The sequence below is a fragment of the Corapipo altera genome, unplaced genomic scaffold (assembly GCF_003945725.1).
Source record: "Corapipo altera isolate COAL_440 unplaced genomic scaffold, ASM394572v1 1, whole genome shotgun sequence".
Lineage (NCBI taxonomy): Eukaryota > Metazoa > Chordata > Aves > Passeriformes > Pipridae > Corapipo > Corapipo altera.
Window position 1 is genome coordinate 33861243 of NW_020884873.1, and position 26435 is coordinate 33887677.

At 36.7% G+C, this 26435-nt stretch overlaps 1 protein-coding gene across 1 annotated transcript in view; it reads right to left on the minus strand.

Moving 5' to 3' along the window:
* Positions 1–1949: 1949 nt before the first annotated feature.
* LEMD3 (LEM domain containing 3) overlaps positions 1950–26435 on the minus strand; it is a 41785-nt gene continuing 17299 nt past the window's right edge. The window contains 11 exon segments of the mRNA XM_027659805.1: positions 1950–2988; positions 3225–3303; positions 3395–3500; positions 6163–6244; positions 13552–13730; positions 13957–14059; positions 15073–15174; positions 16950–17098; positions 17179–17258; positions 19152–19219; positions 25783–25846. Coding sequence (XP_027515606.1) covers positions 2825–2988; positions 3225–3303; positions 3395–3500; positions 6163–6244; positions 13552–13730; positions 13957–14059; positions 15073–15174; positions 16950–17098; positions 17179–17258; positions 19152–19219; positions 25783–25846 — 1176 coding nt within the window. The 3' untranslated portion in view covers positions 1950–2824.

Below are 26435 nucleotides of genomic sequence, written 5' to 3' on the forward strand. Positions count from 1 at the left end.
CGGGCCGAGGGAGCGGCCCCTCGCCCTTTTAAAGTGACGTTCCCGCAGTTCTGAAGCACAGCCCCGGCCAGGGTGTTCTGGCCGAGGGGAGGTAGCCCCGTCGCGACCCTCAGCGGGCTGCGCAGCGCGGGCGGGAGCGGGGACAGCGTCGCGGCGGCTCCGGCTCCCACGCGGAGTCAGCTCGTGGCTTTAGCACCAGCCGCGAAACTACGACAGCACTTAGTGCCCACCATGCCTGACTTCAAAGAAGGGGAGAACCGAACGGCATCGAAATTCTTACTCCTCCGCTCGCCTTCCACAGGGAACACGTAGGAGCAGGCGGGGCAAATGCATGTAAATAACAGACTTACACACCCGTCTTTTCTCCTCCCGCCCCACAACCCTTCAAATCGTCACTAAAACAATTTTAAAACAACATAATATAATGACAGGGGGGAAAAAAGCCTATCAAAATGCCTTTGAAGACTTTTTATAGCTCAAAATATAAGAAATAAGCTGAGAGCACAAGGCTAAGACTCTTCGCCCCTGTCCTTTAACAGGTCAGACAATGTGGCATCTCTGCAATTTAGAAATCAAGGTTATGCCTCTGCACTCTCTGTGCACAAAATTAGGGCAAAAGTCAAGCTGACAGACAGTCAAGTGAAGCTCAGCTGTGTATGTCAGCTCATGGCAGCACCTGTTCAAATCCTAACAAATATTAAAAATTAGGTGGCTGTGACAAATTAATCTTCCCATCACCGCCCAGATGAAAGAAGTATTTGACTCAGAGACATCCAAATATCTAGAAGGTGAGACACATATAAAACCCCCTAATAAACCTTTAATTTGAGTCTGGTTTGGTTTTTTGTTTTTACAGGATAAGGTGACAAATTACAACAAAATCTGATTTTTCTCAAATGTTCAGGTATTATACACGTTCCCCTCTGTCTTGCAGGAAGGGATATTGGTCAACTTAACAGTTTAAGGTAAAATAAGCTGCATAATAGTACATATTACAATAATAAAATGTACAGTGTTTACAAGAAATATATTTTAGAAGCAAGATTGATGCATTTGCATCGAGGCAACCTTTTAAAATGCCACAACTATTTTTACATTCAGTCTTGCAACAGGTCACAAGATGGGGTCACTAAGGTTAACAAATCACTATGATGCACATCAAATACAACAAAATTAGTTTATATACATATATATAATACATATACATGTATATTATACATATACATATATGTATATAGTAAAACTCATCAAAATCTACCAGACCTGGCACAATCTACTTACCCATCAAAAATATGTACTTGTCCTTGGCAAGTAGAATTCTGCATGGCTGATTATATATTATATATACTCATTCATTAGCATCTGAGACATAAAACTGAGGATTTAAAATTTTTCAGTTAACAAACTCTCCAATAATAAACATGGTGCCCACAAAAGCACAAAGGTAAGGCACAATAGGATTTCCTGTTGCAGAATAGTGTGCATCATGTTTACTTAACCATAAGAAAAACGTGCATTATTTGTGCAAGTTCATGCTGCAAATCCATCATATCTACAAAGTAAAGTGAGTTTCAGTAAAATTTGTGGGACCAATGTGCTCCCAGTCTCACCTCCTACAGGATGTTCAGCTGGATAACTAGATAAAATTGTAGGAGTGGGGATTAGTAAAGCCAATAATCTTAGATTTGCAACTAAGCTTCTCAGCAACAATTTTGTACTTCTAGGTAAACGTTAGTAAATTTACAAGCTTGGAACCACAAGATTTACTGTCAGCTGTACTAGTTTGCATCAGCTGAAACTGTTGCAAGAAACTATGTACCTTTTAAAATTTTAACAGGTAACTGGTTTACTAAAAGAAGTTATAATGTACTGGGAATGTCACTTAATCCCAATGGTATTTCGTCACAGCCCTGACAATTGTAACAATAAATACAGCTTTTCACAAAATATTTTTCCAGTATCTGCCAATTGCTTCTTTATTGCTCATAAATTTGAATTCATTACAATTGGTATCAGACCTTTCACACAAAATCAGTCAGGCATTTTAATAAAAAACCTATAAAAGATATTTTACCTGTATCCAACACTTTTAGGTATTTGGCCTCTTGTCATGGTACAGCCAAAATAATATAAAACATTAGGTTTTGAATAAAATAGGAAGCTTATTCGCTGCTTCGATGCAGACATCCTCACAGAACACAACCATTTTTGCCACCACCAGCATTTACATTTATATACAAAACCCCATACATCCACATTCAGTTTGTTTTCCCTCACAATTATATGCAACCACTTATGCCAAATTCACTTTCCCCATACCCCAGCTGCAGAAGAAGATTCTTATACAGCAACAAAAAACTAATGTGGACTGAATTTTTTTTTTTTTTTAACTTATTCACCATCAGGAACTGGAGGTTGTTACAAAATACCCACAAGATTATTTCACAGGAGACTATGGGAATATAGGAAGTCTTCTTTTCTCCATGCTTTTGTATTATCAAAAACACTTCTTGGTGCAAAAATACAGTCACCACATCTGCAAATGTATAATGAATTCGGTAGTCCTCATGCAAAACTTAAAATGCATTGGTTTACTATAGCCCCGGAAAACTCTGTGAAGCAACTTTTTCTCTTTTTCTCTTTTGTCAGCTCAGTATTACTGCCTCATTGCTAAGTCCCTTTGGAAACATGATTTCTGGAACGTTCAAACTTTTATTTAATTCACTGAAGTATTACATACAAAAAGCACTAAAAAAGGAAGACGGCAGCCAAACAGGAAAATTCCTGTTGCAAGTAACAGTCCTAGCAGTTGTAGAAAGTCTTCTCAGGAACTTCCCTGAGAATTAGTTGTGCCTGTCCGAAGACGCAGATGTGACATAGAGTTCATGTGTTTGTTTGATGGCTTCAGTGGAGTGTTACAAGTAAGAGCCTGGGGAAAACGATGATGATACCGATCTAGTCGCAGGTATTTTACTGTTACCAGCTTTCCTATGAGGCAAAGAAATAGGAAAAGAGAAACCTTCTAGTTCACTACTGTTGTATTTTGCTTTGGAATGTAAAACACAAACGTGTCATTACATCAAAATTAGTTTACCAGGTTTTCTGTCACTGCTCAATACTTTGGATACAAATAATTTAAAAAATTTCACCATTTAAAAAAATTCCAACTTCACCCATCTTCTGTCATTTCTACCCACGTTTTGTTATAAACTTGCATTCCTTACCATCAAACCAAGAGCCATGTAATGCCTTGAAAGCCTTTCCAGCATACTCCGGAGAGAGACACTTGACATATACACAGCCCTAAAGTAAGAGAGAGAGGGGTTTGGGTTTTTTACAAGTCCAACAGAAAAGGATGAACAAAGTATTAATATGTTACTGGAAAGACAGTCACCTCACGTGAATTTTTGTCAACAGCAATATGAACAATTCCATCATTATCACTGCATTTCTCCAAGATTGCTTCTTGAATTGCTAGATGCCAGTGATCACCTATTTCCCTAGGCAAACAATGAAAGATTTAATTAGGTACATAATTTTTTAAACATTCACAACAGTCTCATCCTTGCCCACTGAGTCTGGTTTCTGTGCAACTTGACATAATTTTCTGGTATATGCCTCTGGGGCAGATTTAGGACTTATTACTACTGAATATACAATAAGTTGTGTATTTAGAAAATTGAGCCCTAGGTATCAAAAAGAATAAATCTGTATAAAGAATAATCTGTATGTGGGGAGCGAGGTGTTGTCCTAAAATGGGCTTATGCAAGTGATGTTTGGACTGATATTTAAAAAAAACACATTTCTGTCCAGTACAGTAAATGGTCTAGAACACACACCAAGATTTAAGTCTGTTGCTGTGATCTGAGGGTTCACAATGTACAAGTGAACAAATTGGACAAGTTGTTCCCTTGGTAAGTGTCCTGACTTTTGGCAGTAGAAAGATGATAATTTACTGTGCTAACATGGATAAATACAAATTAACTGGTATATTCCCCAGATGACTCTCAGGTCAAGAGAAAAGACCTCTATTATGGGGCTGCTTCTACAGCTACTGGCATATCGCCAGGAAGTATTTAGTCATTACTTTTAGTATACAATAACTTAAAGAGCAGCTAAACTAATTTTGTTAAGCATACTTTGCACTCACAGCAAATGTCAAAACAGTATGCCAACCTAATCGCGTACACCGGTACGTTCTCTGTTTCAGGTGCTCAGTGAAAGCATTCATCCCTTTCAGATTGTGGGACAAGAACATAACCCTTCTTCCCATAATGACACAAGCAGTTGAATAATATAGTTTTTTTTGCACTGAGGGTTTTGAATTTTGTTTAAGATAACTCCAGAGGTGTGATAAAAAGTACTTCCTTAAGATGCAATCCTCTGAAAGACAGCTCATAGAGGAGGAATGGACTAGGGCGTGCAACATGTAATTGGATGAAGTATCTCACTATGACTATAATCCAACAGTCCAGTAATGGAGCTAGGTCAGCTTCCAAAAGAAAAGGTCTACAAAAAGTGAATATATTAGAAGCTGCAATATTCAAAATAGCTGACTGGACACAGACAGTAAAGAGAAGTGTCAAAACAGAAGAACTAGTCTATAAATGTGGGGTCTTTTTAATGCACTTGCTGGGCTTAGATTGGGTGAGTACTGAAAAACACTGAAGCTTACAGCAAAGATATAGGCTGTAAAGAGAGATTGTTCTGACAAAAATAACATCTCAGTTACTAGTTCCATTGACAGCAGACATTTTGAACAGTTAATTCTGAAACAGAAAAATAACCAATACAGCACACCAAGCTTCAGGAATGAACTTATTTCAGTACTATTCAGACTAACCAATATAGCTCATGAAGTCTTCTTTGAAGCAAGGACAGTAAGGATGTCACTCAAAGTTCTCTGCAAATCTCATGTTTTATTTAAGCCCCCTACAGGAAGATCAATTTGCCTCAAGAACAATGCCTAAAAATTTCAGCCTTGCTCACCCTACTGCAACCTGAAAATTATCATAGAAGCTACAGTTCGTGTCTTTGACCAGTCATTAAGTCTTAAAGCCACTGAGAAAAATGTTTTAGAGTACTTGTCTATGCTAGGAATAACACTGTCCTAAGCTAAATTAGCTAAGCGCTTTTAAATTAATAAGGCAAGGAACTAAATTAATTAAGTGTGGCTAGAAACAAGGCTGAAGAAATATATCCAAATTTTGCAATCACTTGTGTCCATCCTGTGATGTCCTCTCCTACTTCCTGTTATTCCCTGTTTTAATCAATAGCTTTTATTTTCCACTCAATTTCTCACATTCTTCAGTAGCATCTCACGCATACCCTGTAAGACAGTATAGCATCTTCATTTTTCAACTGTATAATTGCATCAGGGAATAAATTACTCCAGAGAAGTTACTGGAGTCCTGTATCTCTTTACAATGGACAAACCAGACTTCAAAGATTTGACAGGATGAGGGGGCATAACCTATGTGTTAGTCCCCAGCTCCTTGCATGATCTAGTCCACAGCCACAGGGGATGTAACAGAATAGTGCAGTGGATGAGGCTCTAAAAGACTACCAAAAAATTCCTTAATTCTTGGCACGTGAAACAAGGCTTGTTACAGTACATACTTCAGAATTACACATGAGCATTAGAAGCCAGTACTCAGCACTAACTTGTTCCCACTACAAAAATCCATTTGCTTCAAAATTAGGCAGTTACAGTGCCATAAAGTAGTAAATTCAGCCTTTTAAATGCAAATTTTGCAAGCTCTGTAACAGACTAAATACTCCAGAATACTTTACAATACTTGAAAAACTTACAGTCTGTTGTTAGGCCACATTAGTTTCCTTTGTCAGCTGATATAATTGAACATTTACAAAATTAATTAATAGAGGAAGACCAGTCATTGCTCCAAGTAGTTTGACTAAATGCAGTGCTCTTCAAGAAGTGAACCAAAAACACAGAGCAAGACAATGAAGGACAGAAGACAGAAAATAAGGATTTTTTAATCTATTCTCATAGGTGTTAAGAGAAAGATCTTTTTTGTCCTACAACCTGTTCATTTCTTTTAAGGTGTTCATGTTTCCTCACTTCTTCCAAACCCCTCTCAAAGGAAAGAAATGGCCTCTTCCAAAAGAATACAGAAATACAGATAGATAACATTTACTTACATAACTGGATCAAACATATTGCGAATCTTTAGACATGGTGTCAAGCTGTTTGGTGGTGAGTTTCTTCTATCTAGATGAAATGCTACAGAGAAAAATAAAGTTAATACTAATTATTGACAGGCATAATATCACTGAGTTAACAAGTGTCAACTTTATACATTAATACCTTTCTGGTTTTACTCAAAAGAAAGTTTCCTTCACTTATGAAAATGTTTTAAGCACGTTAAGTTTCCCACAGTATTCTACCACAATGAAGAAAATGTACCATACTTAATTGAATTTTTTTAGACTTACAACTTCTGTGTTTAAGTCACTCTCTTATGTCCAGGCCACAGTACATGGAAGGGATTCAACATATTTTTAAAAATACCATATACTTAAGAGAAGGGATTTGCATTACATCTCCATGAAAAGACAGATATACTTAACACACCTGGAGCAAATTTTTGGAGCTGCAGGTTAACTATTCAGTTCTAACTGCCTAATGAAATCTCATTTCTTCCACTTTGGGGGCATTTTGCTGCCCATCTGACTAAGAAATAGGGAGCCGTTTAGATGGATGTTGCATTGCATTTGTATTGCAGTAACATGTCAAGAACACTAGACAAGGATGGAGCTTTTGTAACCCTAAATGCTCTACACAAATGATCAGAAGCTTGCAAAAATCTGAAACGAAACACACCAGAGCATAAAATAAGAAGAAAGATGGAAACAAAAAATAACAGAGTAATTCTTTCAAAGCTCAACAGTGTCATGAAATACATTCTGGAGTTTTAAAATATAAACTTCTCTAAAGTTTGTAAGTTCTACTTGTGGGAATTGCAACAGAAGACTGGACCACGAGAAAAGGAGTCAAGGAGCGCCCTTCAGATTCAGATAAGGCAGCTCTGTGCCCTGAGAAGGGCCAACAAAGCAGCAACAGAAATGAAATGGGATGACCTGGTAAAACAACTTTCAAGGCTTGAAGAAAGTTTTACTTTGAAGACTTGAGATAAGTAGATTCAAGAGCTTAAATATAAGATAAAAAAATCTCAACAAGGCAAAATCATGTTCCAAACTGATGCTAATGCTTCTTTCTTTTCCCTACTTTAGAAAAAATTGACAGATTCAAGATGTTACATTCCCAGGGTTAGAAGTCTCAGTTTTGGGCAGATATCTGTGCTTCTTACTGCTGACCTTTCAAGTATATCTAAAATACATGAACACTGCTGCTCTTCTGTATGTTACCAGAACAAAAGGCAAGTCACACAGAAGAAATTCAGTCATAGAAGAAATTCAGTCATGTGGAAGACATTGCTTGTGAAAGACAAGCACTAGCCAAGACAAAATTCACTGCCTGCAGATATGACATAGACAGACTTGCTTCTTATGTAAATTTCTGAGGCAAAAAACAAAGTACAATTACCAACCAGAAATTAGAAAAAATGGCCTCCAATTCTAATATCGAGCATACTCTAAGTTCCCCAAATAACTAAAAACGTTCTTACTAGTATATACTCTCACACACACACAGAGTGCAAGCCACCAACACCTGTAACAACTACCTGTTTTTTAATTGGGAATAGATTTCTAAATATGCTGGTGACACTACATCTATCTCTGAGCTGCCTATAGTTTAAGGACAAGTCCTTTTTCAATAGCACATGGTTTTGTAAAGTTTTTTGCCCCTAATTAAAAATTATACTTAGGGTATACAATAAAAACTTTACAGAACTAAGCAACATTGAAAAATAAATGGACTTACCTTACTCATGTAGTTTGGCTCCAGCAGATCAAGGGGGGGGGTGAAATGTCACCAGCATATTGTACACTGGGGCACCACACCATAGTGGAGAAGGTGATCTGGGGTGGCCTAGTCATGGACCTGGACCTGAAAAGGTGCGGGGTTGAGGAAATTATGTGCTGATTGTTTATAGCTAGGTTTATTCAGCACATGGTTTCAATCCAAGGATAAAGAATAGTAGTTATTTTCAGAGACCCCAGGCCCAGAGGATCGACATTTCTGCAAGCTGTTTATATGAACTCCAAAAAATTCATAACGAGATTTATGGCAGCAGCTACACCACTGAGCTATGCAAAAGTAACTAAATGGGTAATTCACCCTTTAGTGTCAATACCTGTATAAACCAAACTTTGCCTGTTCCAGTTTCTAATAAGTTTTATGTCCTTTTGACTGGAAGATCTCAGGTGCTCCAGGTGATGACTTCAGCCAGAGCACACCACCAGCAGAAAACTAAACTGGTTCCAACATTAAGTAACATCCTACTGGTAGGGCAAGTGTGCCCAGGGCAGTGCAGCATATGAAAATAAAGATGAGTTCTGTTTTTCCTCAAAAAACATTTCAGACTCATGGTAAATTAAAAGTAAGTTTTGCAACTCAGATGGAGCTTTTTATGTGTAAGGGTTAAAAATGACCATGGAAATCACTGAGGTATAAAATTAATGCTACAACAGTAGTAAGCATTAAAATGTATACCAGAAATGGGACCAAAAGGGGAGGTTAGAGAAGACACAGGCAAATTAATGCTGCACCTACACAGCAGAACTCAAAACAGCATAACAGATGTCTCTTGATCTTCATTACACATCTGTAACAATTAATTCTCCTCTCCCCCAAAAGAGAAACTTCTGTGACAAAGCTGTTCGGATTACAGTACTGATTATTTGAAAATTTACACTGGTGTGGAGCATACAAAATAATTCTCCTCACAATTAGGGCATAAGGAGACATAATGTAAGACAACAGTCTAAGCTACATGCTGATTAACTAAGCACTTCACACTTTTTTCTAAATAGGTCTCAAGAGTAAGACTTACAAGATGAGGGTAAAAAGGTAAGGATGAAACAGGAAAGCAAAACCACAACTTCATGCAATAAGTCACTGACAAAAAATTTAGGACTTTCATAAATTCCCCTTGGGAACTACTGAGCACCTTCAAGAAAAGGAAGCTACTTGTTATTTCATTCCTAGTGTACTTTGTTTTACTACATTAAACTGAGTATGACTGTATCATATCAGATTCAAAGAATAGAAGCAGCTAAAAACGTGTTTTTATCAGCCTCTATCACTGTGACTGGAACATGTCTATGATGGAAGAAGTGGCTCTTGCCCTGACTTCAAAAGGAACATTTAAGTTTTCTATGTCTCTTAAATGACTAAAGGAATTCCTGAGTATCATCACCAGGGGTTATAAGACAGCCCAAAGGATCTTTAGATGTGGATTTGATGCATCTGATAAGGCTGAAGACTTATATCAAATATAGGTAACCATGTTTCTGAAGAACAGATTTTTCAGCGTTAAGCCACAGATCACTGTAATTTATTAAGTACTAACTCTTCTAATCAAAGGCAAGAACAAAAAGATAAAATTGTCTGAAAATGTTGAAATGATGCACTTTCACACAACACGAGGTTCTTTAGTAAACATGAAAGATACCAAAATCGAAATTTTACCAAGGAGAAGAGTATGGTTGACTTAATACAGTTAAGTTCAGCAATAGAAGACAAGCATGGGACAAGATGCAGCATTTTACCAGCATCATGAAACCAAGAGTTTTCTTGCAACAGTTAAAGAGTAGAGTTGGGGGGTTTGTGGGATGTGTTTTTTCGTTTGTTTGATTGTTTTCGTTTGGAGAAAGGATTACGTTCTCACAAGCTAGTGAGGAAGGGTGTCGTTCACAAGAGGTAACAGGTTATCTTCCATGCTGCAGGATGAAATATCACCCTAGATGTGGTACTTCAGAGAAGTCTATCACATCTCCAGAGCTGTCAAAGAACTTTAGCTGTTGCTGTTAGCTTAGTTACACTGGAGCTCTGCCTACCTATTTCTCTTTAGAGCTCCCATTATCAAGGGCCTGACAGGACAATTGTATCTGTTCTTTCAAAAGCAAACTGAACACACTAGGAATGTGGGGTTTTCTCCATTGATTTAACTAAATTATACTTGACATGATGAAGATTGTTTCTCGATTGACTATCCTCTTGTACACTGTTTTCAAAATCTTGTATTTGTCCATCCTATCATGGGTTGTTTTTTTTTTTTCACAAATACATCTACTGTATCCAGTAGATAATATTTCAAAGGAACAGCACCAGAATTTATTCTGATCTATTAAAAAACCCACCCAGACTGTCAAAACATGGGTTGCATCCTGAAAGACTAAACAAAATGTCATGATGATGCTTAAACATGCTGCTAAGGGACAGCAGAGCTTAGATTTCAGGCATGCTCCAGGTCCCATAGTTAAAACGCATGCTATCATCTACTGACATCCTAGTACACGCGGACAGATCGAGGCTTTCTTCTTCAATTGCACATCCTCAGGTGGTGTGCTCAGCTACAGAGCACTATCAGATCTCAGAAGGTAAAAAACCTGTGACCTTGAAATTTATTCACAGGATTCAAACCCAAGAATTCATTATGATTTTCTGTGTACAGAGTCTGTTCAGGGTCTAGCAGTCCTGAAGAGTATTTCGATTTATGAACTTCTATATTCACACATCAAAACTGGAGTATGAACTTAGCTGCAGTTGATGTATAATTCCAAAAAAGGAAGAAAGTGACACATCATGTAGAATTCCTAACATCAGGAAAGAAGTAGCTGTGCAAAAAGTATGAGACTTATGCAATGGAACAATTTCAGACAGTCATTTGAAAACAAGGAGCACAAAATAAAGAGAGCTTTTGCATGTGAAAATTGCCTTTGCTTGCTGACTATCAAGAGCCCAGCTGATCCCTGTCATTCTAGCCACTCTATTTCCATGCCCTTCTGATAGAGCCCAAGTATGCAATTTCAGTTCTTCAAACATCTTTACTAATCTGCAAACATAACAAGAAAACTAGGAAAATTGCTATTAAACTTGACTGAAACAGAATGGATTTTGATATGTCCTATTCAATAGAAAGCAAAGAGTCTTAAGCCCATAATAATAATCAGTAACACACAGATAAAAGACACAGATGAGAGATAAAGTTATTCTGTCCACATTGGCACTATGCTAAAGTAGGTATCAGATGCTCAAATTTGGATGGTACTTAACAGTAGCTACTACAGTAGCTGTCTTTCTGGGAAGTTTTGGAAACTGCTCTTCTGTTGAGTCTCCAATGTATATTCCACATAGGAAAGCACAGTCTGAACTATCACACACTGAGAAGTCTACCAGGTAAAGGAAAATCCAGTCTGATTTCTAATACAGGACAGAATTGTCATGGCATGATTATATTGCAGTCAAACAGGACAAGAAAAACTGAGAGCAAATGAGTAGTAAATTAGAACTGGAGTGTCATGTTTCACAGCCTGTATTGAACAATAAACTACATATATATATATATATACATATATATCTTGCAGAAGCTGTGCTCAACTTAAATGAGAGATGGAACAGACAGCTGTTGACAAAACCCACCATTTCTTTCTTGTAGTACCTAAAGCACCTGCACATTCCTAATGTACAATGTCCTAGACAGAAAAGGTTCTGCAACTCTAGTACTAAAGTTAATAAACACATCTTACTAACGAAAACTGAGAAACTGAAATCAAACAGTACAGTTATCATAGCAGAATGCCACATAACTGCAAGACAATTACTACAGAACCTCAAGCCTGCAGTAGGATTCACAAGGTATTTTTAAGCCCTCATTTTGAATTAATTATTTAAAATGAGGAACGTAATGCTAAAACCAGTAGTATAACTTTGGGAAATATATAATGACATCCCAACGTAATATTTTGCATAGTCAAGCAAGAAATGGGTCCCTCATCAGTTAACATGTCAAATATCTGCAAATGCCTCAAAATATTTGGCTTTTCATATTGACAGAGAGAATTGGTCATTTTTCCTTTAAAGGAAAGCCAGGGGCTGAAAGCCTACATAGAAATTACTAAAACATGCCTGGGACAAAACAAGAATGTTAGCAGTACTTGTACTTGGGTGATCAAGTTTGCTACAGCATAAATGTTTCAAGCCATAAAGAAGCTATTTCTGTCTGCCTTTGGAAAGTAAATCACATTGGAAAGAGCTGCTTTAAACTGTACCCTCTTTTAGGGGAAACAATGTTTCTTAAAAATAAAAATGTATACCAGTAAAAAGTAGAAGTAGGAAGTCTATTGGTACTTGCATTAGTTAAACTAAGATCAAAATCAGCATACTCCAGACAAACAGAGATGCAGTTGCTTACCAGTGAGAATTTTTGCTTAAGTGGGACTAGGCAGGGCAAAACCGCTAGTTTTTTCATCTAGAAAAAACTTAAGTGGGACTAGGCTTTTTTCATCATCTAGTCCAAAGCCATAGAAATAACACACACTACTACCTTGATAAGATCCAATTAAAAAATCTGAACAAAAAAGTGGAGAAGCAACCACTCTCCATGACCATCAAAAGAAGCTGATGAGTTTATAAACTAGGATTCTGCACAGCTTTTATTTTAGTCCAACTGGAGAGAAAATATGGCATTATAGAGGAACATAAGGTGAGAGACTCTTAAAAAGTCACAACATTTATACAATTTGCAATAAAGACTTTAAGCATTTGCTTTCACACTCAGGCACAGATAGAAATGAACATGCCTTTTCTACTGCAAACTAGAATTCAAGACTTACAGTTTCAATTTTTCATTGACCAAAATAAAAGTCAACCACCCCAAAACATGAAGAAAGGCAGAAAGAAAAAGAACTAGGAAAATATGACCATAGTAGACAGACAACTGCAAACTCACTAGATTCTTGCCACTTGGTTTCACAATAAAGCTAAAAAGTCACAGAACACTGCAAAACCCATTTATGACAACAGCCTTCTCTATTAAAGCAAATGCTTTACACCACGACGCTTGAAAAACAAATGCACAGTGTAGAAAAACATTTATGACAGAGAGGAGGCACTACGAGATGTTCAAAATGCACATTCTCCTAATTGAGGAATCTTTTGTCCCAGCAGTTTCCCTTTCAAAATAAACATCTCTTCCTCCTAACTCCATCTTTAGGTATCTGATTGATAACAGTAAGAAACTCATGCCTGCAAGATGCAATTTATCTGCTGTCAGATACAACAAATTACATTACTTCCAGTAAGTATAAGGCATGTCAGAATTTGATCAACTAAAGAGTATTTTTTTTAATTCATGAAAAGGAACAAGCAACTCACTTTGGCTACTTGCCCTCTGTATCTTTCTGCAGTAGCTATAACAGAACAGCTCATTTTTCTTGAAAACAAGGCAGACACAATGCACAGAAAAAGTAAGTCAAGATAACAGAGAAATAACACTAACAGTTCATAACAATCCTTAAATGTGTGAGAGAAAACAAGCCTTTCATGTTCAAGCAACAAAGTACTATTTAGAAGTTAGATGCAGAAATTAAAACAACTACAGTTGCAAAATATAACTTCAATACCTTGGCCTTGCCACACTTTTGATGGTATTACTAAAATTTTGTCACATGCTGCAGAAGGTTGCATCCACTTCCAAACCAAGAACTCGGCACCACCTATTCTTCGTGTCTCTGTGCGAACTCTAGATTCATTTGCTGCAAGAAAGTCAACTGCTCGATTCCAGACCTTATTCATTTTCCTCCTTAAAAATTGAAGCAAGAATTACAAAGTTAGCAATAACAATCTGCATAGTTGACATCCAGCACATAAGAGAAATCCAATGCTTTTCCCCCCACCTGTGTCAATAAGAATCTCCAAATATTAAAGTGTGCAACCTACTGAAATTAACTTCTTTAACTGACCCTTTATTTTTACTGATTTTCCCTCTTTACACATAAGGAAATTCATTACTTCTAGTGAGAACATACCTGTCCTGAGGAGGTATTAGAGAATCACGCACATGTAAAACTGGCATGTAAGGCTGCAACTCTTTATTTTCTGAACATGCCTCACTGTGGCTTCTTAGAACATCTGAAGACATCATAAAAAAAAACCAAACTGGTAACTATGTAGTTCATGTAAACATTAAAAAAAGTATTAATTCTGGCAATGAACACCTACTCAAGATCCCTCCCAATTTAGTAGTTAAGGTTTTCTGGCATTTTGAAACATTTTCTTTCCCAGTCATGCTGAAGGCAAATTAAGAAAACTAACCAAGCACAGTGCATCCAAGTATCCTAATAACTTTGAAATAAAGGAAGAGAGCTCTTACTCTTGATTGGTACTTTTAAGTGTTAGCAAAGACAGCCATCTTTAAAAATAAAGTGCTTTCCCTCCACCTCAACAAAAATTGATTTGCAAACAAAAAATGTAGGAAAATGGTAAAAACGGCAAAACAGTTCTGATTCGTCTACCATCTCTGTATTTATGGTGACTACCACAGATGAAAGTAACAGAACAATTTAAGTAAAAATGCAGCCCAAAACAGAGCTTAAAAACTACAAACACAAACTATTGCAAACACTGTGGCTTCAAGTAGAAAGGCAGGATTTCAGAACTCAGTCATGCATTCTATTTTAGCAACATAATTTCTGCTCAAAGTAACTCATTAAAAAGCTGCTTTTTCTATGAAAAACCATTAAGGATAGAATTGAGGGCTAATACATTTTTGGAGCAGATATTTTAGCTGAAGATGGTTGAAAAAACAGATACAGAAAGCAACATGTCACCATACTTCTAGTAAACAAACATCACATTTGTATTTGTTTTCAATATAGGATAAAATACTACTACGTCAATGGGAATTTTGTAGCCATATTGATGCAATTCACAAATTACAATCTTTATACCAAAAGCTTTGATTAGGTTTAAAGGATAGTTGGGGTCTTTTAAAAAAAAAAAAAAAGCAAACAAAAACACATGAATCACACATTTGCCAAGAACTCTAACAGCCCTGGTTATGAAACAGGAAGAAAATATAATTGAATGAGTGCCAGTTCTTTGAAAGCTTATACATACATCAGATGTGACTCAAGAAGCCATACCTATGATTTTTACCACCATATCATACATCTGCTTCGTTTCTTCTTCCTCTTTTGCCCAACGGTACTTCATGTAGTGTAAGACTCCCCAAACCATCACTATACCTGCATTAAGATGCATAATACTCTTTAAACAGTATTAGAACATCAGTTATTTAACAAAGATTATAGGGCACAATTCAAAAGTTGGTTGAACTATCTAACAAGTACTGTACATTCCAAAACTAGTAAAATACATTGTACTTGCTGTCAGTATTTTACACAGAAACACAAACTCTTCCTTCCACTTTGAAAAGAAGTTACTTTTAGAAAAAACATTCATTGTTTTAACAACAGCTTGGTATCTCCCAGGACTGTGATTTTAAATTTTACCCATTTGTGAAGAAAAACAGTAAAACAATTACTCTGGGAAAATTCAAAGTCATAAATAAGACTGGGAAAATAACAGTCACATAAACTGACAATTAAGAACATGTTTAGATTTTAAAATGCACAATATTCTTTGATTGATAGAAAAGTCACATGCTTTAGATATACTGGTCAAAACAAATTAACTTGGACTGCTTCAGTTCAGCTACAGATTTGTATTTATTGCAATGAAGGACTTCATGCTCTTTTCTATTACTTTGAACATTATTCCAAAAAGGACAATCTGGTTAGGAAGGTCAGCAGCATAAGTTGAAAATAAAGTTCTTATTCCTTCTTCTATCTTGCTGAGGGCACAACTACACCTGTGATCAATTAACAATATAAAAAAAATCAAACCCAAACCCACACATACACAATTTATAATTACATAGTTTGTTTCATATATCAGTAACCACAAGGCAGTTTTAACTGATATATCAAAGAGACTGATGGACATCATTTTAGGCCAAAATGACTGTTAGTTAATGACAACACATCTAGCATTTATGCAGTAGTTCATTTTTCAAAAGGTGCTCCATTTTCATGTTAACTACAGGTGAGACATGAAGCAATTTGCTCAGCATGATTAAGACCAGGGGTTGACTCAGACACGGAGTTTTATCTCCACATCCCAATTCAGTCCTTGTATTGACTGTTATCAGAAAGACAGCAATCTGGGGCAGTTTGCCTTTGATTCTTTCGGTTCATCAAAAGGCTACTGAAGGAGGTCTCAAGTCTTCTCCTCATATGCAAGACACTGTTAAGACACTGGGATAAATGATTTTTTAAATATTCAATAGGTGAGATGAACTGTGCATCTTCAATATTATTGTCCAGCCACATGGAAAGGAGTGAAGTGTCTGCACTCATTTGTACCCTGTTTTTATGCTGCATAGTTTTCAGTATGGCTCAGAATAAAATAAACTTGGATGAATTTGAAACTCAATCAAAGAACTATCAAAGACTAAATTAATTAGTCTTACTGAAGGATTACATACATTTTTTACAACATACTCTTAGAGGCAAGAATTTTTGGTGACAACCATGTTAGATATCCAACCTTTCCTAAAACTAGGAAGATCATCTCTTCTGTAGTTACATTTCTGAAGTTCAACAACAGCGAAATATCCTCAAAATTACATCTATTATGTCTTTTTACTGCTTTTTCCAATCAGTTCCACATGGAACTTTTGAAAGCCACAAGATATTGCTTTGGGAACAGGGAAAAAGACAGAGTTTCCAAACAATGAGTATGTTCAGCTGATTACAGAAGCAGATGATAGCAACCAGTGTGAAGACAGGGTGGCACAACAGAAGTGCAAAGTAAATTGAATTTTAATCAAGACACTGATGGAAACTCCAAGTTCTATGGTTGAATAAAAACTTTCTCTAAATGTGCTGTTTACTTTTCCTTGTGCATTTAGATAAATACAAGTCATAACAAAAAAATCTTGACTGTTTTATTAACTTACCCAGGAGCAATATCAATAATCTGTGAGTTACATTAACAAACGCACGGCGAAAACGACACCTGAAAGACATCTTTGGACTAGTGGATTCCAGATACTTCACATCTGTCACGTTGGTGACATTCATCTCATTAGGGTCATTGCTGAGACACCTATTAAAAAATATACAGTACTTATGAAAAACGATACATTCTCTTAGAACAAATTAAGCTAAGAAATAAAGACCACTTACTTTATGCCAACATCTTCCCCACTATTCAAGATCCACTGTAATGCTTTGTTAAGAACACTTTCATATTCTGGATCTAAATTCTGTCAAAATACAATATTAATGAGTAATTTCATAAATAATCGGGAAGTTATCATGCCACAATAAAACTCAGATTCTGCACAGATTAGCAGCCAAAACAAAGTTGTTTTGTTCCTGATTCTTCAGATTTTGAGTAAGTTCACTGCACTAAGTAAATTTATATATGCTATGAGCAGTTATCAGACTCACCAGTATCCCTCAAACTAAGGACTGTTTGAAAAGCCAAGCCACATTCACTGTTTAATTAACAATTCTAACCTACAAGAAGAAAACAATTATTCAGCCACTAGGCGGCGCTCACTGAAAAAAAAAAAAATCTACTCCAAGAGTAAAACTCCAAAACAGATCCAACCGCTGCTGGAAATGGGTCTTGTAAAAGCAGTTCCATGCTCTGATCTTTTTTAAGAAGCTTGAGTAAAATCAGGCTTTACTCATATTTTGCAAACAGTTCAGTGTTTGTAGATCAAGAACTGACATCACTATTTAGACATTGACTTTTTTTTACTTTTAATTATTTGGTATCAACTCTAATAGGAGAGCATCCACTGCTGTCTGAGCTAGGCTGTCTCCATAGCTCACCTTGTGTGTTCTTTTGCAGAAAAAGAAAAGCAAAATGGAAGTTACTATTATATTTGAAATTGCACTCCCAAAAAAAGATTTATTTCCATCTTTCCTTTGAACCTCACATAATGTAACTTGCGTAGAATTAAAGCATAAGCACATAAAAAACCAGTAACTATTTCAGTTTGAGATTAAAGTATGAAAAAGTAACTGAACACAGAAATTCTGTAAAGGAGTTATACTCCCAAAATCAGGAACTGTACGGTTAAATGAGACTTCCTGCAAAGTGACAAATTTTCATATTAAATTTGAGCCTCCTAGCAGAGCTAAAACAGTTATGATAACAACTGTCGTTCTTTCAGCGTAACAGACAGCCAAGACAATCAGTTCTATGGCATCAACTTAATTTTTTCCACAATACAACTGGTTTTAACAGATGTAGATTACAATTGCCAAACTACAAACTAGTGTTAGCAACTTCTTTGGGATGCTCTCAAACATTGCCCCTTTTTGTCTACTAAGTAAAGGATTGCCAAAATGTAGAATTCCTACACATTTGTATATTACATATATCAGCTTAACTCCTCCTCATCCAATCAAAGAAATCTACTCTCAGCCTCTTAAACGCTTCAAGTAGTTTTCCACTGTAGGGTACACCAATATGGGCTAAAATAAACCCTAGAGCTGTCAAGACAAGGCAAGAGTTATCTTTTATTTGGGGAGTAAGGCAGGAGAATGACAGCAGGGAGTGGGATTTCATACTACTACACACTGATCAAATTAACAAAAAGGCCTTCTTTTGACCATCTCTATTTAAATGAATTAGTGGTCATCAACGAATGGCCTCTCCACACAGCTGCTGCCTGTCAGGCTCTCTGCACAGATCCACATGTCGACCCCTCTTCACAAAGAAAGGAAGACAGTATTCTTTATACTAAGTCTCAAAAATCAGTATACTCGTTTCTGGAGAAGCTTCTAGATATTTGAATTTTATAAGTTTATTATTTTTATGTTGGTCAACTACCTCCATCAATCCAAATCATGTCCCGGTGTTTTAATGAAAGGGAAAAAAGCCCTGCATGCCATTGAAGCACTACTAGCTACACTTTCATTGAAATTAAGCCAGTTTCTTTCACCTTCCCTCTCCTCAAATATTCACTACATCCCCAAATAAAAATTATATGTAGCACATGTTAAAGCCATCAATTCCAAACATTTCCAAATAATACTAAGTAAAATTTTAGTCAATACATTAGATATGAAACCAGGGCCTTACAAATTGTAACTTATCCAAATCTTATATACAACCAATTAAAAGTACCTCATTTGCTTACTTTTAAATATGCAGCTGCCTCCTGGACGGTAAGGTTTCTTTGAACAGAGCTGCCACATTCATGTTCCCCTGGTAAAATGAAAGCTTTTGTTTATTTTGATCTATAATTACTGCATTATATAAAATAAAATCACCTGAACGCAAGTTTCCGGTTAACACAATTTACACAAGCAGCAGTAGCACAGTAATTCTCATAAGTTTCATTAACAATATAAAAATTTCTCAGCATAAATTTCTCCTTCGAAGAAAGTCTAAAAACCCTGATGATTGTCAGAGCTAATAATATGTACAAATCACATCAATACAACTTCATGTACTGCTCAAAAAGTGTATTTCAGTATTTACACCAAAAGTAGAAAAAAAGGTAGTATGAAGAACTGCGAAAAGGACATTACCACAAAACAGTTGCTGTACCCTGACTCAACTTCTAAATAATTCCCATTTACTCTGAAACGTGTATCATCTGTTACAGAGACCAGGTTCCAGTACCAACACATCCATCGTAGTATTTCAGGCACTATGAAGTTACTACATTTTAGATTGGTACAGTTATCACAGTACTCATCACCTGCCTGAACACACACAAAATCCCACTATGGCCTGAAACTGGTGCTTTTACCATCTCCTAATTGATTCTGAATGTATGCAGAAGTAGCCAGGAAATAAGGTATATGCATAGTCAGTCTGCATAGCAACACACCACCATATATCTGATTTTCTTTGCTAAACTAAAGGTACATGATTCATAAAAAGTGACAGTCATATCAACACAAAGTCATACAGAGAAGGAAAAGGTCTAACACCAGGTTTTCATCTATCACTAGGCCATCATTTCTGAAGGACTATCAGCAAGCGGCAAATCACTGTTTTCCGATCTTTCATAAAAAAAGAAGAAACCTAAATCTTGACATCTGTAACTATGCTTTTACTGTGCCAAAAAAAATGACAGGAAACAACAAATCCAGTCTTTCACTGGCTCAGGGTTACGCCTGCCTTACCTTCTTGAAGCTATACCAAGTTGTATTCTTCCCAAAGCTATAGCAAGGCTATGAAAATTTAAGATACTTGTGCTTATAGAAAATGTAAACCTTTGCTTATATTGGAATACTCTCTAAAAAGAGCAGTTTCAAGTACTAATTCCCTACACAAATGAGAACATTCAATGCAATGTGAGCAAAAATTAGGAAACAGTAGCAAGTTATGGAGAAGCATCTTCATGTCTCATTCACAGTAGGGAGTGCCAGAGACTAAGTGTTTCTATGAAGCCAAAGTCCTTCTCAGACTGCTAAAGTCTTGTTAAAGTACACTTCAACAGATTTAAGGGAACATGGTCTTGAGAGCACATTATCATAACAGGCATGCTCTTCTCTTACCGTTGGGATATAGAGAAATAGGAACAGCATTTTAAAGAATGCTCAGATGCTACCTGGCCTAGAAGTGCTGCTGGAACTAAGCCTGTGTGCATGCATTTATTTTGAATCAAGCGCTGAGCGGAACACTTTGAAAGATGTTTCACTTGATAATTAACATGCAATGTCTTAGATGTTCAAAGTGCCTGAGTCTACTGTTATAGCAAATCTAAGAGATCAAAACTACTGCTGAAAATTGGTACCACTTCTGCCAAAAACCACTCTACTTTTAGAACTCAGCACCTGAATTGGAGTTATGGGCTGTTCTTGTACATAATTTAGGCAGACATTCTTTTTGTACAGTATAAACTCTACAGCCTATAAATTTAGATGTGTAATCATTAGTGATTTCATGTTTCAAGATTAGCAGACTTGAAATAATTCTATATCATACTCATACAGTCTCTGGTGTAAACATACTGTTCTAAATCTAGAACTTATTAGTCTTCTTCCAAGAATTATGTTTATACAGCACACGACCAGCACACAGACTTCACAGCTTCTGGTCTCATCTTGAGAAACCAGAAGACAGTTTTCTCTCAGTCCTGCTTCTGAAATTTTTTTCAGACTACATTCCCTCTGAACGAGTTTAACAGTTAAAATGCCTTTGCTGCCTGGGCTCTGACAATGTCTAAGGCCCATCAGTTCAAATTTCCCTCACACAATACTGGGGGGGGGGCGCAGGAGAGGAATAAAAATCCCTTTCATCTTGCCTCCCACTCTCAAAACAAGTAAGCTAATCAGAGTTATGAAGTTTCAGTCCTATACAAAAAGGTATTGGAGATGCAGTTTCTCATTCCAACACATTTATTGCTGAGAACCATTTAGCAGCTTTCTTCTAAAAAACTCATGAATTTGAAGGCTTACAGAAAGTCAGGCATTTCACAAGTCAGACAACCTTCTGTTTTACTGCAACAGCAGGATATTCCTATATGCCATTTCAGTCACTGCTTTAGCTAATAGTTCTGCAAATGAAGGCTTACTTTGAATAACTTAGGTACAATCATTAACCACTTAGCCTGGAAACCCACTTTCCATAGTCTGAGCCAAAAATGTTTCCCAGCTGTTCCATTTGAGGCCCTATATCCAGGAATAAAACTGAAGCTCAGACAAAAAAAACTTCACACAAGTTTGCTGCAAGATACATCTGAGTTCCTTGTAAAAACTGCCTCTGTTAAAATGTCTACTGCAAGTTTACAGAAAGCACGGATTTTTCTGGTTAAACTTTTCCTGGGCACAGATCACTAATTTCAGCTTCGATCAAAGAACCATTCTATTTGCTTTCATAGGGAGGCAAAAAGTAACATCCCAGCAAGGATCACAAAACTACTTTTTAGTTTATGTTAGTGTACTTGGGCAAGCCACATAAGAAGTTAAGGAGTTGTCCTAGAAATACTACCAAAAAGCAACTAAAGCTTCTAAAGAAATATTTAAGTCTGTTGTCTCAATTACTTCTAATACAGAAACCAAGTCAGATCTCCTTTCCCATGCAGATTATAATATTTGAAACTGACTTTCATTTAGGCATTTAACTTATGAACTGCAGCATATCCAAACAGAAATATTCTGTTTTCTATAACTGCTTTACACTGTAAATAATTTTCTCATTTGGTACCAAAACCCAGTGGAAATCTAATTCTTCAAGGAAGACATGGATTTAAGCACAGATCCCTAGCTTACAGCTTGATGTGATACAGTCAATCAATACATAATATAAGCAATGTACAAGGTCTCACATTTGCAGGTTACTTGCAGCAGGACACTAAAGTGGGGAGCTGAAGAAAAACAGGAGCAGAACATGTTGCAAGAGCAAGAATGCCCAATCTCCCAAAGGCAAACTCAAAAGCTGAGTAACACTGCAGAACACCAGAACTTGCTAAATTTGTTCAATCACTGGTATCAATTACTGTATCAATTACCTGAAGAACTTAAGATTAAGGAGAGTGACAGAACAGAGAGCCTGTGACAGCAATCAAATACAGTAGCTGACACTTGAAATTAATATTAAGAAATATTCAGTGTTTTGCCAGGATTTTCTTGCAGCCATGGATTTAATAGTAAGCCTTATTACATATGAAAGCCTAATTCACCCCTGCATCTCAAGGACCTGTGCTGTCCATTAGCTCAGAAGGAAAACATCTAAATCCAACAGGTGATCACACCGTAGAGAATGCCAAGCAAAAGAAACTGCTTTATCTACAAGAAAGAAGGGGGTCATACTTAAGGGTAGCTGGCTGCTTCTTGTGGATACACTGGTTAGGTTTATTTGTTTTGCAAGTCTGAGTGAAAATGGATGTGAACTATTGAATCTCTCCATGAAAGACCAAGACATCTCGTAATTAACATACGCCTGAAGAAAGTCTAATTTAAATAAAGCAGGTATTTTGGTTTAGCAGAAAGTGTTAGGCACTGAAATATATACTGCCTATAAAAAGTTGCTGTCTTGAAGAATGGCTAAACTATTCAAGACAAGAACACAAACTTCAACTGAGACCTGGATGAGTCTCCCCTTAGTGTCTTACGAGGTAGACATTATGCACTGTAGGTTTGGCAGACTAGTAATTCTAAGAACGGTGATGCATTAAAAGGTAATCTATTTTTATATAGGATAATTAAATAATTTGACATCATATTAGAGCATCACAGTACAGAATAGGTATCTACAGCTGGAACACAGTACATTAAGTCAAATAAAATTAATGAACTGATATGCTCTTTGTTTCTTCATGTTCTATCTTCTAAAAGCCCCCTCACTTACTCTCCAATCAAAGTTGACAAGGCAAGAAACTAGCTCAGTAAAATTATAAGAAATCTAATAAAACAAAGAGCTAAAAATCAAATTTTGAAGGGATCATCTTTATGGTAGTCAAGATCTTGAATAACAGAACAGATTACTTCAGGTTTCCAGCCTGTCTTTTTAATATTAATAGTTATAACATGAACAAATGATTCATAGCCAAGTATGAAATGAGAGAAACTTTTCCAAGTATGCAGAGAGACCTGAAAAGCACCATTTTTATTAAAACTATATTCCTTAACTTCTGTCTCTTTTGAAGTGGGGCACTAAGTACACAAAAATCCTGTATTTCCTTTGCAGCTTTCTCTGTTTTATGCCTTTTAAACAGCTTCCAGATATTGTGCCATGTCTACATCAATATAGTGTTCAAAAATGGATGGCAGACTTCTTCCTCTCATACCTTAAGAAACTTGGCATTGAGGATAACTTCTGTCTAACTGGAGATGAATTACGTCCTTCTTCAGATGGTACGAAAGCTACTCTCCTGAGCAACCAGGAATCTCACAAGATAGCTTCAGTCTGTATCATCTCTTCAGGGTTATCATTAACCAGAAAGGATAGCTATATTTTTTGAAAGGCATCATTGAAGATCCTCTTGGTCAGAAATAGACTAACAGAGAGTAATGCACCTTTGAGATCTGGGGAAGAAAGCAGCCATCTTGGAGCACACAAATTCCTTCTCGTAGGCCAGAGAAGCAAATATTTTTATAGGTCTACATGCATTTAAGTAAGCCCCAGCTAATAAAGAAAATTCCCTTCCTTTCACAGATGTAGAAATTAGGTGCCAAACCTAAGGCAAGTTTATCGTATGGCCCTTGGAGGGCCAGATGACACAGTAAGCAAAACCAGCAAGCTGTTACACTCTCTTCAAAAAACAGAGGGAAGCAGCATGACAATGATTAAGCAAGGAAAATCAGCTTGAACACTGAGCTGAAACATGCTGTATGTCAGGCAACAAAGATGACTACGGGATTAGAGCATCTCTCTTTTGAGGACAGGCTGAAGGAGCTGGACCTGTTCAGCCTCAAGAAGAGGCAACTGAGAGGGGACCTTTTCGATATCTGTAAATATCTGAAGGTAGGGTGTCAAGAGGATGGACCCAGGCTCTTCTCAGTGGTTCCAGGCAACAGGACAAGAGGCAGGGCAGAAAGAGATGCACAGGAAGTTCCACCTGTATATGAGCAAGAACTTCTTTACTGTGTGGGGTAACCACGCACTGGAACAGGTTGCCCAGAGAGGTTGTGGAGTCTCCCTCACTGGAGATATTCCAGAACCGTCTGGACACAATCCTGTGCAATGTACTCTAGGATGACCCTGCTTGAGCAGGGAGGTTGGACCAGAAGACCCACTGTGGGCCATTCTGTGATTCCGTAATGTAAACAAAAAGAAATGTGTGGGGTTTGTCCAAACATATATTTATGTGCTGCAGATATTGTAAATGCTCTGGAAACAAAAACTTTCTGCTATAAGATTATTGTTGTAATGTAAAAGGTATTACGAAGGTGCTCAACTTTCTCACAGATTTTCTATAAAGCCTTGAGATACTGAATTGTTGGTTTCATATCTGACACAGAGTTGTTTCCACATTTTTTATGTTTGAGAAATGTCTGTAGCACCTGATAACAATGACAAAGCTTTCTTGGTGAAACCTGCTGTTGCAAAACAAATAGTTGGCACAAAGACCAGCAAGGCTTCCTAAACACATTATGAATTAAATAAGCAAGAATAATAAAAATGGCTTAATAGTCATGTAATAGACTCAACTGTAACTAGCATTCACCAGAGGCCAAAGATATAAACACAGCCCTAACTTTACCATTTCCTGATTGCGATGTGTAAGTTATCTGTGCAGTTTAAAGCTGTGTTCATTACGACTCTGGATAAAACCACCCTATTTTTTACTTTGAATGTTCAATAATACTAATCCTAAACACCATCTCTGACATTACTATACACAGCACTTTTCGTTACTATGTAATTAATATGGTTAAGTTGGACCATTTAGTCTAACAAGGCAAACTTGTTCAACCACTACTATTCACTCTATTAGTAACCATTTTATCATTGTTGCAAAATATTTTGGGTTTCACCTTAGTGAATTAACAACCTTTAAAAAAAACCCCCATATTCCTCTCCATATAAAGCAAATTTAAGCCTTTTAACAAAATCAGATTAATAAAGCATTAAGGTATTAGATCAAAAACCCCACGGGATCACAATATTCAACAACCTATCCCATTAACTAACAAACATTGCAACAAAAGGTGCCACACTGTGTGTAAGTTGTTAAGTGAACTAGAAACAGGATTTCTAGTTTCCCAATACAGAACTCTAAATGGCTATCACTTGTTGCAAATCACTATGTGAGCATTGACTTCTTTGTAGCTGTTGCCAAACACTGTATCACAATATTTTTAAAGTGTTACCTGCTACTTGTGCCAATTTGTCATGAAGCGCATACAAGCTCTTCATGAGGTTTCTTTCGTGTTCCTAGAATTAGAAAAACATATTTATGTCAAAACAAACAGTAGTAGAGATATACTTTTTTCCATTTACCCCAAAAATCTTTATATACCATGAGAAAAAAAATGGGTTTTACACATACAGGTAGAAAGCTGTAATGTTTCGCACATCAGCAATGATGCAGGCAACGTATTTTGAATCTAAGTATTCACTCCATTGAATTTTCAGGTCTTGACTGAAACTAAACTAGACTGCAGCGTGGACTCCGATGGATCTGCCAGTTAAAAGCAACTGATCAAAAGGTTATTCTGATACTACTGAAAGAACAGTGAAATGACCCAAAAGAAATTTCTGTTTTGTTTGGGGTGGTTTTTTGATAACTACTATGTAAAAATAAGAGTTTTACTCTTAAATGTGCAGAGACATTTCATACAAGCCACACTAAAGTACTGGTCACATTTTGGCATAAAATTCCAAGCAAAGGAAGATTCCTACTGTCTACCTTCAAACTACAGTAACTTAATTTAAAACAAACAAACAAAAAACAAAACAAATGCAAACCACAACAGAAAGCTGTGGACTATACAATCTTGTTGATACTTCCTGCATATGTCAC